Below are 13206 nucleotides of genomic sequence, written 5' to 3'. Positions count from 1 at the left end.
ATGAAAGATAAAATTTTATTTCCCAAATGTTCATAATTAAAAGCAAATGCACAGATAATTAAGTATACTATAAGAAATCCAACAGATGTCATGGGGAAACAAGTTTCATCAGACCTGACATTTAAAAACAATATTAGAATGCATCTGTCATTCATTCCTTCAAGGATGCATTAACTGGTTTCTAAGTGCTTACTAAGTAGACTGTAAACTACAAAATTCCTGATCTTCATTGTCCATGCTTCTAATCAAGATTCTGAGTGTGCTCAAGTGAATAAGCGTGGCTCCCACCCACACAGAATTTACACTCTAATCTAAAACCAGATTTAATGTTATCTGTTCTTTAATGTTCTTAAGAGGGATTAAAACATTCTCTTAAGGAAATATCAGCAGATCATGAAGCTCAAAGAGATTATAACTCCAAAATCTTTAAATACCTAGTCTTTTCCACTTTCTTATGTAGATACATGCATACATATACACACGCACACATGCAAAACTGCTGCTGATTGTTATAAATGAAACTTAAAAAAAAAATCTTAGCCACGGTTTTCAGAAGGCTGTTAGCAATGGCTGCAAAGCAGAGAATGCCACCTCCCTCACTAGCTGGATACCCACCCATATCTTTTTTTTTTTTTTTTTCTTTTTTTTTTTTCCCAAGAGCTTCCTAACTCCCACTCTGTTGCTTTACAAAATGTGATTTTATTATTATTGTGAAATGTTGTTAACCAGTTTTTCACTGCTTCTGTTTAACCTTGTCATGTCTCTTCCCTATTTTGAAAATATTTATTTTTCTTCCAGTTTTATAGAGATTTAATTGAATTACAACACTGCATAAGTTTAAGGTGCACAGCATAATGATGTGTCTTACATACATTATGAAATGATTGTCATAATAAGTTTAGTGAAAACCATCATCATATAAATACAAAAATTTTTTAAATAGAAAAAAAATTTTCCTTGTGATGAGAACTCTTAGGATTTACTCTGTTAACAGCTCTCACATGTAACATAGAGCAGGGCTCATTATATTTCTCATCTTGTACATTACATCCCTAGTGCTTACATACCTGATAACTGGGAGTTTGCACCTTTGATTGCCTTCAGCTAATACCCCTCCCACCTCTGGGAACCACATATCTAACCTCTTATTTTACAAATTTGTTTTTGAACACCCAGTAACAGTTAAATTACAATGACAGTATTAACACCAAAGATTAGAAAAATCAGCAATAACATTTTGGATATGCCCAAATCGTTAACCATACCAACACTAGTTCTTTAAGCCTGATTCAAACAATGTATGATGGAGATGGATACATTTATCTTTGAGAACAAGGACTGTATCCCAGAATAATTTAATGTGTGCTCAGTGGCTCAGTCGTGGGGACTCTCTGCGACCCTGTGGGCTGTAGCCCGCCAGGCTTCTCTGTCCATGGGATTTCCCAGGCAAGAATACTGCAGTGGGTTGCCATTTCCTCCCCCAGGGGACCTTCCCAACTCAGGGTGGGAACTAGTGCCTCCTGCATTGCAGGCAGATTTCTTTATCTCATGGTTTAAGAAAAAAAAAAAAAAGGCAGCTGAATGAAGCCTATTGTAGTAAATTTCCATATGTATATTTCAGTATCCAATGTATACTTTCTATTGTTACAAAACAACACTGATGCTGTAAAAACTTGTTCTGTAGAGTTCCGCCGTAGTAAAAGTTGTTGAAATAAGAGCTACCCTATTTGTGTGTCTGTGTTTATATACATATATATATGTGTGTGTGTGTGTGTGTGTGTATACACACATACTCTTACTGAGAAGAGCTGAAAGTTCTGTTGTGAAGGAAACATTCTTACTATGGCTGCTACTCTCTGATCAAGATTCAGAATCCTAAGGAAATGCTTGTTATCCCCAAAATGTGACAGAAAGACTTGTCAACTCTACCGAAAAGTCAAGAAGCGGTTTGCCAACCGGAGTCGTAAAGGAAAAACCTTCGGACGTGGAAGTGGTCTATTTGGACCCGGCAGCCCAGGCCAGCTGCAGATTCGGGTGGGGGACCGCAATCCTCAGTTCACACCCATCTGCCCCACGTCTGGTCCGGCTCCTCACTCCCGCCGTCGTCCAGTGATTTCCAACGCCGGTGGGATGGGAGGTCCTTAGGAGGCACTTGCTCTGCGGGGCTGCTCGAGGCCTCGAGAGATTTCAGGAGCGCAGGGTTGGTGCGGAGTCTCGCGGGTACCCCGCAGCAGCGACCTGTTCCCGCCCGCGGGGAGCGGAGGGAGTAGAACTGGGCAGCCGGGGGAAGGAAGCCCCCGGGCGCGAGGCCTCGCTTTCGCGGCTTTGAAAACTTTCCAGCGCGCGTGCCACGGCGACGCGCGGCGGCTGCGCCCGGGGCCCCGGCGGCCCGCGCCTCCCGCGGGGAACTTTTGGGTGTTTCGGTGGCCTGTCACTCTCGCCGGCCGACGCGCCTCCCCCTGGGCTCGCGCGGCCGGAGCGCCCTCCCTCTCGGCGAGGACCTGCCCAGGCGCCGGCGGCTCCCGTGCCCGCTCGGCGCTCGCCCTGCCAGCGCCCCCGCCGCCCGGCTCCCCCGCGCCTTGCGTTTCAACCTGGCCCGGCCGCGCCCCACACCCTGAGCGCCTCGAGTCCCCGGGCGGCCCCCGGAGCGGGCAGGAGGGGAAAGGAGGAGGAGACCCACCGCCGGGGGGTGTGGGGCGGGGGTGGGGGGGCCTGGCTGCTGGCTCCCGGCCGACTTTTCGCCAATGGTCCAGAGCGACATGTCCAAGTCGCCTCCCACAGCGGCGGCGGCGGTGGCGCAGGAGATCCAGATGGAACTGCTGGAGAACGCGGCTCCCGCGGGGGCGCTCGGAGCGGCCGCACAGGTAGCGAGAGCGCCGCGCCCTCCCCTTCCTTTGTGAGCCGCCCGGGCGCCGGGGCTCCATCCCGCCCGCCGCCTGCTCTGCTAGGATCTCTCGCCCGGCCGTCCGCTCCGGCCTGGGTCTTCCCCGCCGCCTCCGCCTCCTTCCCTCGCGCTTTGCCACCCACTTCTCCCTCTCCGGGCGCCGGCGCCCCCAGCTCCTCTCCGCCTTCCCGCTCTCCCCCCCAACCCCGGCTCTTCTCCGGCTTCCATTTTCCTCTGCTTCCCCAAAGCCAGTGGGAAGGGGGCGGGGGAGACCTCCAGGTCCTCAGAGGCTGCCCCCCGAGGCCAGCCCTCCTCGCCCCTTCCCGGGAGAGGCGCATGGACAGCCATGAATCAGGCGGGCGGACTGGACCTGCTCAAGATCGTGAGTCGGGGGTGGGGGGTGCGGGGGGGTTCTACAACTCTGCTCCGACGCCGACCCTTTTAGACCAGCTCGGAGCCGGGGTGGGAGTAGGGGGCGTGTGATGGGGTGGGAGCGGGCAGGGGACGTGGGAGGGGGCGCTCTGCCCCTGCTTCCCCACAAGCAGCTGCGACCCCCCTGGGCACCCGGGCGTTACACCGCTGGGACAGCTCGGCTCCCCTCCTGGTACTGGCCAGGTTTGCCTGGACCCCTCGCTCGCTGCAGAAGAGAGCGAGTTGGGGACGCAAAAGTTTTTATTTTTCCCCTGGTCTTGAAATGTTAGCCATCTCAGAGAGCTCCGAGGCCACCTTCTGATGAGTATTAGCGGTTTCTGGGGAAATTCCGGGTTGCTGCTCGTTGTGAAATAGGAGATGTCAGTAGTAGGCACTGGGCAGTGATAAGGTGGCTTTTACGTAAGGCTTTGGCAGGTACAGTTTGGATTACAGACACCTCCAGTTCTCAGCGGTAAGGAGTCTCTCAACTTTTCTCTTAGCAGGGAAATATTTTAAGACTCTTAACTGTGGGCTGCTTGGCAAAGAGGTTAGGGTTTCATTTCAAGCATCATTTTGGAGAATGTCTCCGTTTAGTGATGCTGGCTTGTTGATTTCAAACCTGTGCTTGCTAGATTTTTTATTGTGGGAAGATTCTATAGTTTTATACTTATGTCAAATTTCCAAGTACATAATTTGTGTGCTTTATATTTGTATATGCTGGAGAGAATGCCTTAGTCTTATTTACCGTAGTAAAGTCGGCAAGAGTGGGCCACAGTAATAAAATGTTTGGCTGCTTAATTGTTTTTATAGGTGATAGAAACTGACTGCTTTAGCTATTTTAATACTGTTAATAATGGTAGTTCCAGTGGCATGGTCATGGAGCTTTGTTAAACTTTCTTTATCACTGGGAATGAAAAGTGCAGATTAAAACACACCATTCATTTTGATTTGAAATGCAGGGGAAAAATGTAGAAACCAATCATTTGTTTAATCAGAAATCCACGTCTTTTGTAGAGGAATTCATTCTTTCCTAGAGGTAAGACAGCTAGATTTTAGTTAGCCTTGGGCTGTTAGGCTGCCAGAACCGAGTGGGGACATGTAACTAACAACCTACATTTCCATCTGGCCTCTGCCAATGGGCCTGAATTCTTACCAACACCTGTCACGTTTGTTCTAGGCTCCTGATTTTATCTAGATACTCACTAGGTTAGATGAGAGCAAGAAATGTACTCAGGGACTTCCTTTTTTTTTTTTTTTTAGGATGAAGGTCTTAAATATTGATAGAAAAAAGGACTTTTAGATCCTCTTTTCTCTTTGATCTTCCTTCAGGGTTTTTTTGTTTTCTCTTCAGTTTTTATTCTTATGATAAAAATAGAGTTCCTGAATTCCTGGAGATCAAAGTTAGGGCAAAATAGAAAGCATGACGGCATTCAGATAAGAGACACTAATTTACTTAGTGATTTATGTAGTTAAACGTAAGGCAACAAGTATTTGTGATGTTGCTGCAAGCATGGAAATGATTCAGAAAGGAGAAGACGTACTTTCTACCTTCATAGTATGTACATTCCAGTAGCTGCAAGGGTGATGAATGGATGACTATTGTATGGCATGGGGCTCTAAGAGAAATACTGAATCTTAGATGGTTGCTAAGGAAAAGTTCACAGATGCTCTATTTGGAGTAATCTGTAAGGACTTCATGGAAGAGGTAGCATTTGAGAAGGGATTTGAAGTCTGGGTCAGATTTCAGCAGATTATCAGAGATGCTCCAGAGCTCTTCAGGGAGCTATTCTGACTGCCAAGTAACAGCAGTTGCAAGTCTGATACATTTGTAATCCCTAGTTTGAAAAGCGTGGACAGGTACAGATTAGAGCTTAGTCAAGCAGAAGTCTGACAAGGCAATTGAGGCCACATCTTGAAGGCTTTGGAACCTGAAATGTAATGAACAAAAAGCCTTGGAAGAGGTTGAGGGAAGGAGCAGTGTAGAAGCTCATGGAGAAGGTTCACCTGGGAGCATGCTGTATGGGAGTTGGAAGTCTCAGGAGTCCAGAGGTGGAACTGCTGGAGGGGAGATTGATGTAACGGTTTGGACAAGAAGTAATGAGGTCTAAACTGAAAATAGAGAAAAGGTAATAGATAGGACAGGACTATGGATGGACACAGTCCAGAGACCCAGTCCATAGGAATTACAAGTGATTGAATGAGAGAGGCAGGGAGGAATGGATAACAGAGGCAGGTAAGAGGCATAAACATTCAGCTGCACCAGCATCCTTCTCCTTGTTCTACCTTCCAAAAATGAAAGCATTTTCCCCTGAATTGTGTTCGTATCACAGCCATTATCTGAGGGAAACATTGCCTTGTTTATTTGATATCTAATAAGTCATGTCATCACAGGGCTGTGAAAACTTGGGAAGGCATCTCTTCCATGTCTCCGGGCAGGCTGGGCCAGCAATAAACCACCTGGGGAAAAAAGACTGTCTCTGGAGCATCCCTCTGTTTTGCAACACTGAGTCACCATAATTCCCCCGAGAAATGGAGTTTTCGTTTGTGAAATATCTCTCTCAGCAGTCATTGGTCTGAAGAATCCTTTCTCTTTCACCTCTGGGTTATACTGCACGTTCTATATGAACAAAAAAAAAAGATCTTTTTTCCTGTCAGAAATCCTGCCGAGGGAGGGGGCACCCTCCTACTCACTATTCCTAGGAGATGGTCATAAACAAAATAGATCTATTTCTTACATGAGAAGCAAGTGATAATCGAACTGCAAATTCTTGAGAGTTCAGGTTTAAGCACATCACATCCCTTTTAAGGTAACCTGTTGAACAATCTCAGTGCAAACTTGGACACAGTCTGCCTCCAAAGTCAAGTTGCTGACCGAACGCTGTCCCTCCAAAACTCCAAATCTGTGCCGTCCACCACAGTAGCCACTAGTCACATGTGACTTCTGAGCACTTGAGATGTGACTGGTTTGAACTGGGATGTGCTGTTCGTGTAAAATACACATTTTAAAAGTCATCAAAATATAGATCAAATAAGTAGGCAGGTACAAATCAACTAAAAATGCAGATAACTTAAAAATACAAAATACACGTGACATATACATATATATATATTTAGGTATACTTAGAGGAGGAGGGCAGGAGAAGGCAATGGCACCCCACTCCAGTACTCTTGCCTAGAAAATCCCCTGGACGGAGGAGCCTGGTGGGCTATAGTCCATGGGGTCACTAAGAGTTGGACACGACTGAGTGACTTCACTTTCACTTTTCACTTTCATGCATTGGAGAAGGAAATGGCAACCCACTCCAGTGTTCTTGCCTGGAGAATCCCAGGGATGGGGGAGCCCGGTGGGCTGCCGTCTATGGGGTCGCACAGAGTCGGACACGACTGAAGCGACTTAGCAGAGGAGGAGGGCATGGCAACTCACTCCAGTATTCTTGCCTGGGAAATCCCATGGACAGAGGAGCCTGGCCTGCGACACTGCATAGTGTCACAAAGAATAAGACACAACTGAAGCAACTTAGCATGCACACACATATATACTTAGGGCTGATTCACATTGTATGGCAGAAACCAGCACAACGTTGTAAAGCAATTATCCTCCAATTGTGTGTACTCAGTCAATTAGTTATGTCAGACTCTTTTGTGACTCCATGGACTGCAGCCTTCCAAACTCCTCTGTCCGTGGAATTTTCCAGGTGGGAATACTGGAGCAAGTTGCCATTTCCTTCTCCAGGGGATCTTCCAGACCCAGGGATGGAACCCATGTCTTCTGCATTGCAGGTGGGTTCTTTACCTCTGTGCCATTGGGGAAGCCGTCTTCCAATTAAAAATGAATTAAAAAATAAAAATATATATACAGATGAAGAAATATCAAGGATATTATCTCAATGAAAGTCAGTTTCTTTCAGAGGTTCAGAGGAGACCTGTATTTTGCAGGAGACCTCTGTTTGATTCTGGGTCTGGAATATCCTCTGGAGAAGGAATAGGCTACCCATTCCAGTGTTCTTGGGCTTCCCTGATGGGTCAGCTGGTAAAGAACCCCCCTGCAATGCGGTCGACCTGGGTTTGATACCGGGGTTGGGAAGATCTCCTGGAGAAGGGAACAGCTACCCACTCCAGTATTCTGGCCTGGAGAATTCCATGGACTTTACAGTCCATGGGGTCACAAAGAGTTGGACACGATTGAGTGACTAAGCACAGCACAGCACAGTGTATCAAAAGTACAATCATGGACACGAAAGTGAAAGTTGCTCAGTCTTGTCTGACTCTTTGCGACCCCATGGACTGCAGCCCACCAGGCTCCTCTGTCCATGGGGATTCTCCAGGCAAGAATACTGGAGTGAGTTGCATTTCCTCTTCCAGGGGATCTTTTGAACCCAAGTCTCCCAGCAGGCAAATTCTTTACCATCTTGACCACTGGATGCCCTTTGATACATTTAGCCAGATACATTAGTACAATTCACTTGCTCGTTGCCTTTTACTATTTTAATAGAGCTACTAGAAAATTCCTATTACGTAGGTGACTTTTATTTCTATTGGACAGCATTAGTCTAAAAGCACAGCACTGGGAATTCTCCGGGGAGCTGAACAAATCTGGATGGAGGCTGGGTGGATGCACACTCAGGGTGAAAGGAACTGAGACCAGGATGCAGCAGAGGAGGAAACGGGTGAAGCAAGAGCAGGATCTCAGCACTTAGGCCTCAAAGAGCTGGTAACCAGGACCTCCAGTTGCACCTGGAGATGAACCCACAGTAAGCAGAGGGCCTGTTTGTTTTGTTCCTGGCAACGAAACCTGGCTGGCTCCACCCCATCCGAGTTTGCCAGATGCTTCTCAAGCACATTGTCTAATACAGCCTGGTCAGGGCAACATCCTGAATCCTGCAGCAAGGTGCTTTATCTAAAAAGAGCAGCAGTTCTTCCCCCAGGTCAGTACCACTTTCCAGAGACTTTTTTGGGGTCTGAGGTTCAGTTCAGCCTTTGCAGCCTCTTCACATAATGGACTTGGGTCCTGGGCTTCCATGTCTTGCCCCTCTAACCTTGCTTGTCTAACCTTTGCCCCCAGCCTCCATCACTTGCCTCTGATGGGATTTTGTTCTGGCATTGCCTGGGCGAAATTTACAAACCTGCTCATCAGGATTTCTGAGTGCGTTTTAAACCTCAAAACATAATATCTGTCTATCTGAGTGACTGGAGATTTAGTTGGTTTTGTGGTTTTATGTTCCTATTCTATTTTATTTTCCTTTTATGTAAAGAATTAGTTTACCTGTTGCTCTGTTTGGTTGCATTGAACTATATAGTCTGTTGCCTTGGTCCTTTTAAGAAAAGCTGAGTATGGGATGAATTGGGAGATTGGAATTGACATCTACACACTATTGATACTATGCATAAAATAGATAATTAATGAGAACCTACTGTATAGCACAGTAGGTTCAGTGCTCTGTGGTGACCTAAATGGGAAGGAAATCCAAAAATGAGTGGATGTAAGTACACATATAGCTGATTTATTTTGCTGTACAGTAGAAACTAACACAACACTGTAAAGCAATTATACTCAAATAAAAAGAGAGAAGCTGAGCAAAATATGTTAATCCTGTGTGTGTAAAGAATTAGCCCTCCTAGATTTTGTGACTGTGGGGACTTGTCTCGGTCCTGCCAAGAGTTTATGGCACAACATGGACTTTCACATTGACAGGGAGTTCAGATTAATTATGACACCACTTAAGTGACTAGGACTGTCTTAACAGTTCTTTCCAAACATGGCTGGAGGTAAACCGTGAAGAAGGCAAGCTTGGCCCTTGACCATCTCCCACCCTGGCCTTGTCTCCTCTCCCTTCTCTACCTGAAGAGCTCTATTTATTCTGTTTCTTGATTCCTTTCTGCTTTTGTGTAAACCAGTGCATATGGAGAACTTGCTCTGTTCCCTTTTCTAGGGAGGAGATATCTCACTGCCTTCTCTCCTAGTAAAGGACCTGATAGACTCGTTCACCCAAAACTGATGGTAAATGAGGATATTAACTGTCTGAGTCCTCTCCATGGAGTTTTGGTTGCCTTTGCTTCAGACCCTAAGATGAAGACAGTCCGCATTTGGAAGGGACCGCATTTGGAAGGGATAAATAGCAGTGAATGCTGATCAAGAGGGTTGGAAACCAATTTCAGGTTATCAGCATTATGCTCACAGGGAGCAGTTCATAGGGAGGAGAACTGTTACCTTATTCATCAACCAGAGAAGCTGACATCTTCAAAACTATTCCCAGGGGCCACCAAGCCAACTTTGTGTGCAAAACTGGGCTAAAGTCTCTAGTTAACTGGTGTCTGCTGTACTTAACTACTGTCTGCTTCCAATCATACAGAGATTAGGTTTCAATGACCTGTGGACATGTGACCATTTGCTGAGTTTAAGATTGCAATCCAACTTTAAAAGTTATTTAGTATCAAACAAAACAGTCTCTTAGATGAAGATGATCTTAACATAATCTTGGTGAATGGTGGATATCTTTTTAATGTCATTCATATATTTGTGGTAATTTCTTAAATTTTTTTCTGGTTTCTGAAATGTTACTTGTCTACTGTTTTAGGAGAAGTAATTCATTTTTTATTTTTGTATTGGGGGTATAGTTGCTTTACAATATTGTGTTAGTTTCTCCTGAAGAGCAAAGTGAATCAGCTATATATATACATAGATCACTTCTCACCTCCCACTATTCCACCCCTCTAGGTTGTCACAGAGCACCGAGCTGAGCTTCCTGTGTTACACAGCAACTTCCCACTAGCTATCTATTTTACACAGAGTATATATGGGGGTTCCCCAAGTGGCTCAGTGGTCAAGAATCACCTGCCAAGCAGGAGATGCGGGTTCCATCCCTGGGTTGGGAAGATCCCTTGGAGAAGGAAATGGCAACCCACTCCAGTGTTCTTGCCTGGGAAATCCCATGGACAGACAAGCCTGGCAGGCTGCAGTCCAGAGGGTTGCAAAAGAGTCGGACACAATTTAGCGACTAAAACAACAACAGTGTACGTATATCAATCCCAGTCTCCCAGTTCATCCCTCCTTTGCCCCCCGCTGCCATGTCTCTGTTCCTGCCTGCAAATAGATTCATGTGTACCATTTTCTAGATTCTCTCTATATGTTTAATATATGATATTTGTTTTTCTCTTTCTAACTCATATCACTCTGTATGACAGACTCTTGATCCATCCACATTCCTACAATTGACCCAATTTCATTCTTTTTTATGTCTGGATAGTAGTCCCTTGTATATATGCGCCACATCTTCTTCTTTATCCATTGATCTGCCCATGGACATTTAGGTTGCTTCCATGTTCTGGCTGTTGTAAACTGTGCTGCAGTTTACAATGAACATTCAGTTTACAATGAACGTTCAGTTGCAATATGCAATGAACATTGAGGTGCATGTGTCTTTTTTAAATAATGGGTCTTTTTCAGGGTATGTTCCTAGTAATGGGACTGCTGGGTCATATGGTAGTTCTATTTTTAATTTTTTAAGGAACCTTCATACTATTCTCCATAGTGGCTGCATCAACATACATTCCCACCAACAGTGTCGGAGGGTCCCCTTTGCTCTACACCCTCTCTGTTTATTGTTTGTGGACTTTTCGTTGATGGCCATTCTGACCAGTGTGAGAGGATACATTATTGTAGTTTTGATCTGCATTTCTGTAGTAATGAGTGATGTTGTACACAGTTTTCTTTTTTTCCTATTTGCTGTGGTTGACGTCACTGGTTTTATTAAGCTATGTGCGTGCTCTGTGGTGTCTGACTCTTTGTGACCCCATGGACTGTAGCCCGCCAGGCTCCTCTGTCCATGGGATTTCCCAGGCAAGAATACTGAAGTGGGTTGCCATTTCCTTCTCCTTATTAAGCTAATATAACTATTAATAAGAGGTAATGAGTGGACATTAGTGACTTTTAGACTGTAGGGATGTATCCTAGAGAGTATTATGGGTTACACTTGGCACTCTTGACAGCCTGGCCGTGTTCTCTTCCTTTACATCCTGAAACTCTATTAATCATTTCATATATTTAATAGCAGATGTTTAGATACTTAGTGTTGCTAAAAAAAATTTAGAAACCCCATTGCTCATAAAAGTAGCTGCCTTTGAAGTAGCCAGTTAAGAAAACTATACTTCTTTTCCAAGTTTAGGCAGCTACATATTCGAATACTTATTCTTTCCTGTCTTTTACCATTCGGGTGAGGGTTGGCCTTCAGTTTTGTTTTTTTTTTAATTCCTTCATCTGAAACACTCTGATCCTCACTTTCCAGAATTTTGAATAACTTATATAGATGACATTTTATTTATTTATTTTTATATATTTTTTAATTAATTAATTAATTTATTATTTTACTTTACAATTCTGTATTGGTTTTGCCATACATTGACATGAATCCACCACGGGTGTACATGCGTTCCTAAACATGAACCCCCCCTCCCACCCACCTCCCCACAACATCTCTCTGGGTCATCCCTGTGTACCATCCCCAAGCGTGCCCTATCCTGCCCCATCTTAGTAAGTTAGACTCAATTTTAAATATGTATGGAACTTAATGTAGCTTCATTTGGGAATGGTAGTATTAATTTTCACTAACCTTTTTAAAAGCATGTAAAGATGAACTATTAGCTTTGCAAAAGTTGCTTTAATTATTTTCTTCTTGATCCTGGATATTGTTATAGGAAATAACTCATTATTGAAGCATCACTCAACAGTTATATTTTTTTAAAAGGAGATTATAAGAGAGAAAGTACTGCTGAAATTAGTAAATAGAAGTGTAATTAAGCATATCTATTTTGACTTTTAGTAAACATATATAATGAATAAGAACTTGCTTTAACACTGTTAAGCAGAAACACTTGAATAAATCACCTCTCATACATTTAAGTGATTGAATGAAAAGATATTTTTTCTCAATACTATCACCAGGAGACTTCCCTGGTGGTCTGGTGGTTAAGATTCCACACTTCTAATGCAGAGGACATGGGTTCAATCCCTAGCCAGGGAACTAAGGTCTCACATGTCGTATGGCCAAAAAATAAAAATAAAAATAAATTATCACCAGTTTGTGTGCAATTCAGTATGCCATCTTTTTTAAAGTGTATCAGCTGTATCTTAGTACAGTTGAAACCTGTAATAATCCAACTTAGACATATGGCATTTGTAGCTAAGTACACCTGAAATAATGTTTATGAACAGTGTCCCCAGGGGCCAGGAAAAATTAAAATGACTTTTTAAATGTGTTTCATTTTTTTGCAGAGAACAGCAGCCTCCCCTGGGACTGGCTGTCTTAAATATTGTGTGGTTCTCACAGTGCCTGCTGGGCAGTGTCAGCAGCCATGAAAAAGCTTATACTCCAAAGCAGCTGAATAGTAAAAACATATTTATCATTAAAAATCCAAAATAAATGATAATGGTATGACTTCAAAGAAGCTTTTTCCACCCATGTCCAAACAATGCTGTTGGGACACAAACAGCATTTGGGATGATAGAATATTTTATATAATAAAATATAATTTTATAAAATATAAAAGATAATTTATACTCCAAATGAAGCTACATAGTAAATTTAACATAGACCTGCCCTCACCTTCCCTCAAGGAAATATGTTAGGCTTTAAAACTGCTTTCAAGGTAATAAGTATTTTACCACATGGAATAATATAAAAAATTTATTTTTTAATTTTAAGGAGACTTTCAGACTTTAACATTGCTAGGCCTTGGAAGACACTTCTGTGCGAACCTTTCCATAATAGTTGGAAAAGGAAGAACATTGTTGAAAGAATGTTATTTTTCAACAGTTTACTGCATAATGTTTACAAAAGTAAGAAGAATATGCTGTTACGTGAAGAGAACCTTGTATTATGAAAGCCCAGCCTAGATTGTCTTTCCTTTTATGAAGT

At 43.7% G+C, this 13206-nt stretch overlaps 1 protein-coding gene across 4 annotated transcripts in view; it reads left to right on the top strand.

The window, feature by feature from the left end:
* The first annotated feature begins 2714 nt into the window (after window positions 1-2714).
* CACNB2 (calcium voltage-gated channel auxiliary subunit beta 2) overlaps window positions 2715-13206 on the top strand; it is a 416882-nt gene continuing 406390 nt past the window's right edge. For 3 of the 4 annotated variants that reach the window (XM_040248077.1, XM_040248074.1, XM_040248072.1), the window contains exon 1: window positions 2715-2864. In XM_040248077.1, coding sequence (XP_040104011.1) covers window positions 2745-2864 — 120 coding nt within the window. In that variant the 5' untranslated portion in view covers window positions 2715-2744. Of the gene's footprint in view, window positions 2865-3138; window positions 3267-13206 lie in introns of those variants that run through there. The other variant, XM_040248073.1, reaches the window with a different exon arrangement.

Source organism: Oryx dammah, unplaced genomic scaffold (assembly GCF_014754425.2).
Source record: "Oryx dammah isolate SB20612 unplaced genomic scaffold, SCBI_Odam_1.1 HiC_scaffold_10, whole genome shotgun sequence".
Taxonomy (NCBI): domain Eukaryota; kingdom Metazoa; phylum Chordata; class Mammalia; order Artiodactyla; family Bovidae; genus Oryx; species Oryx dammah.
Note: the sequence above shows the minus strand (reverse complement) of the source record. Positions and strands in the feature narration are given on the sequence as shown.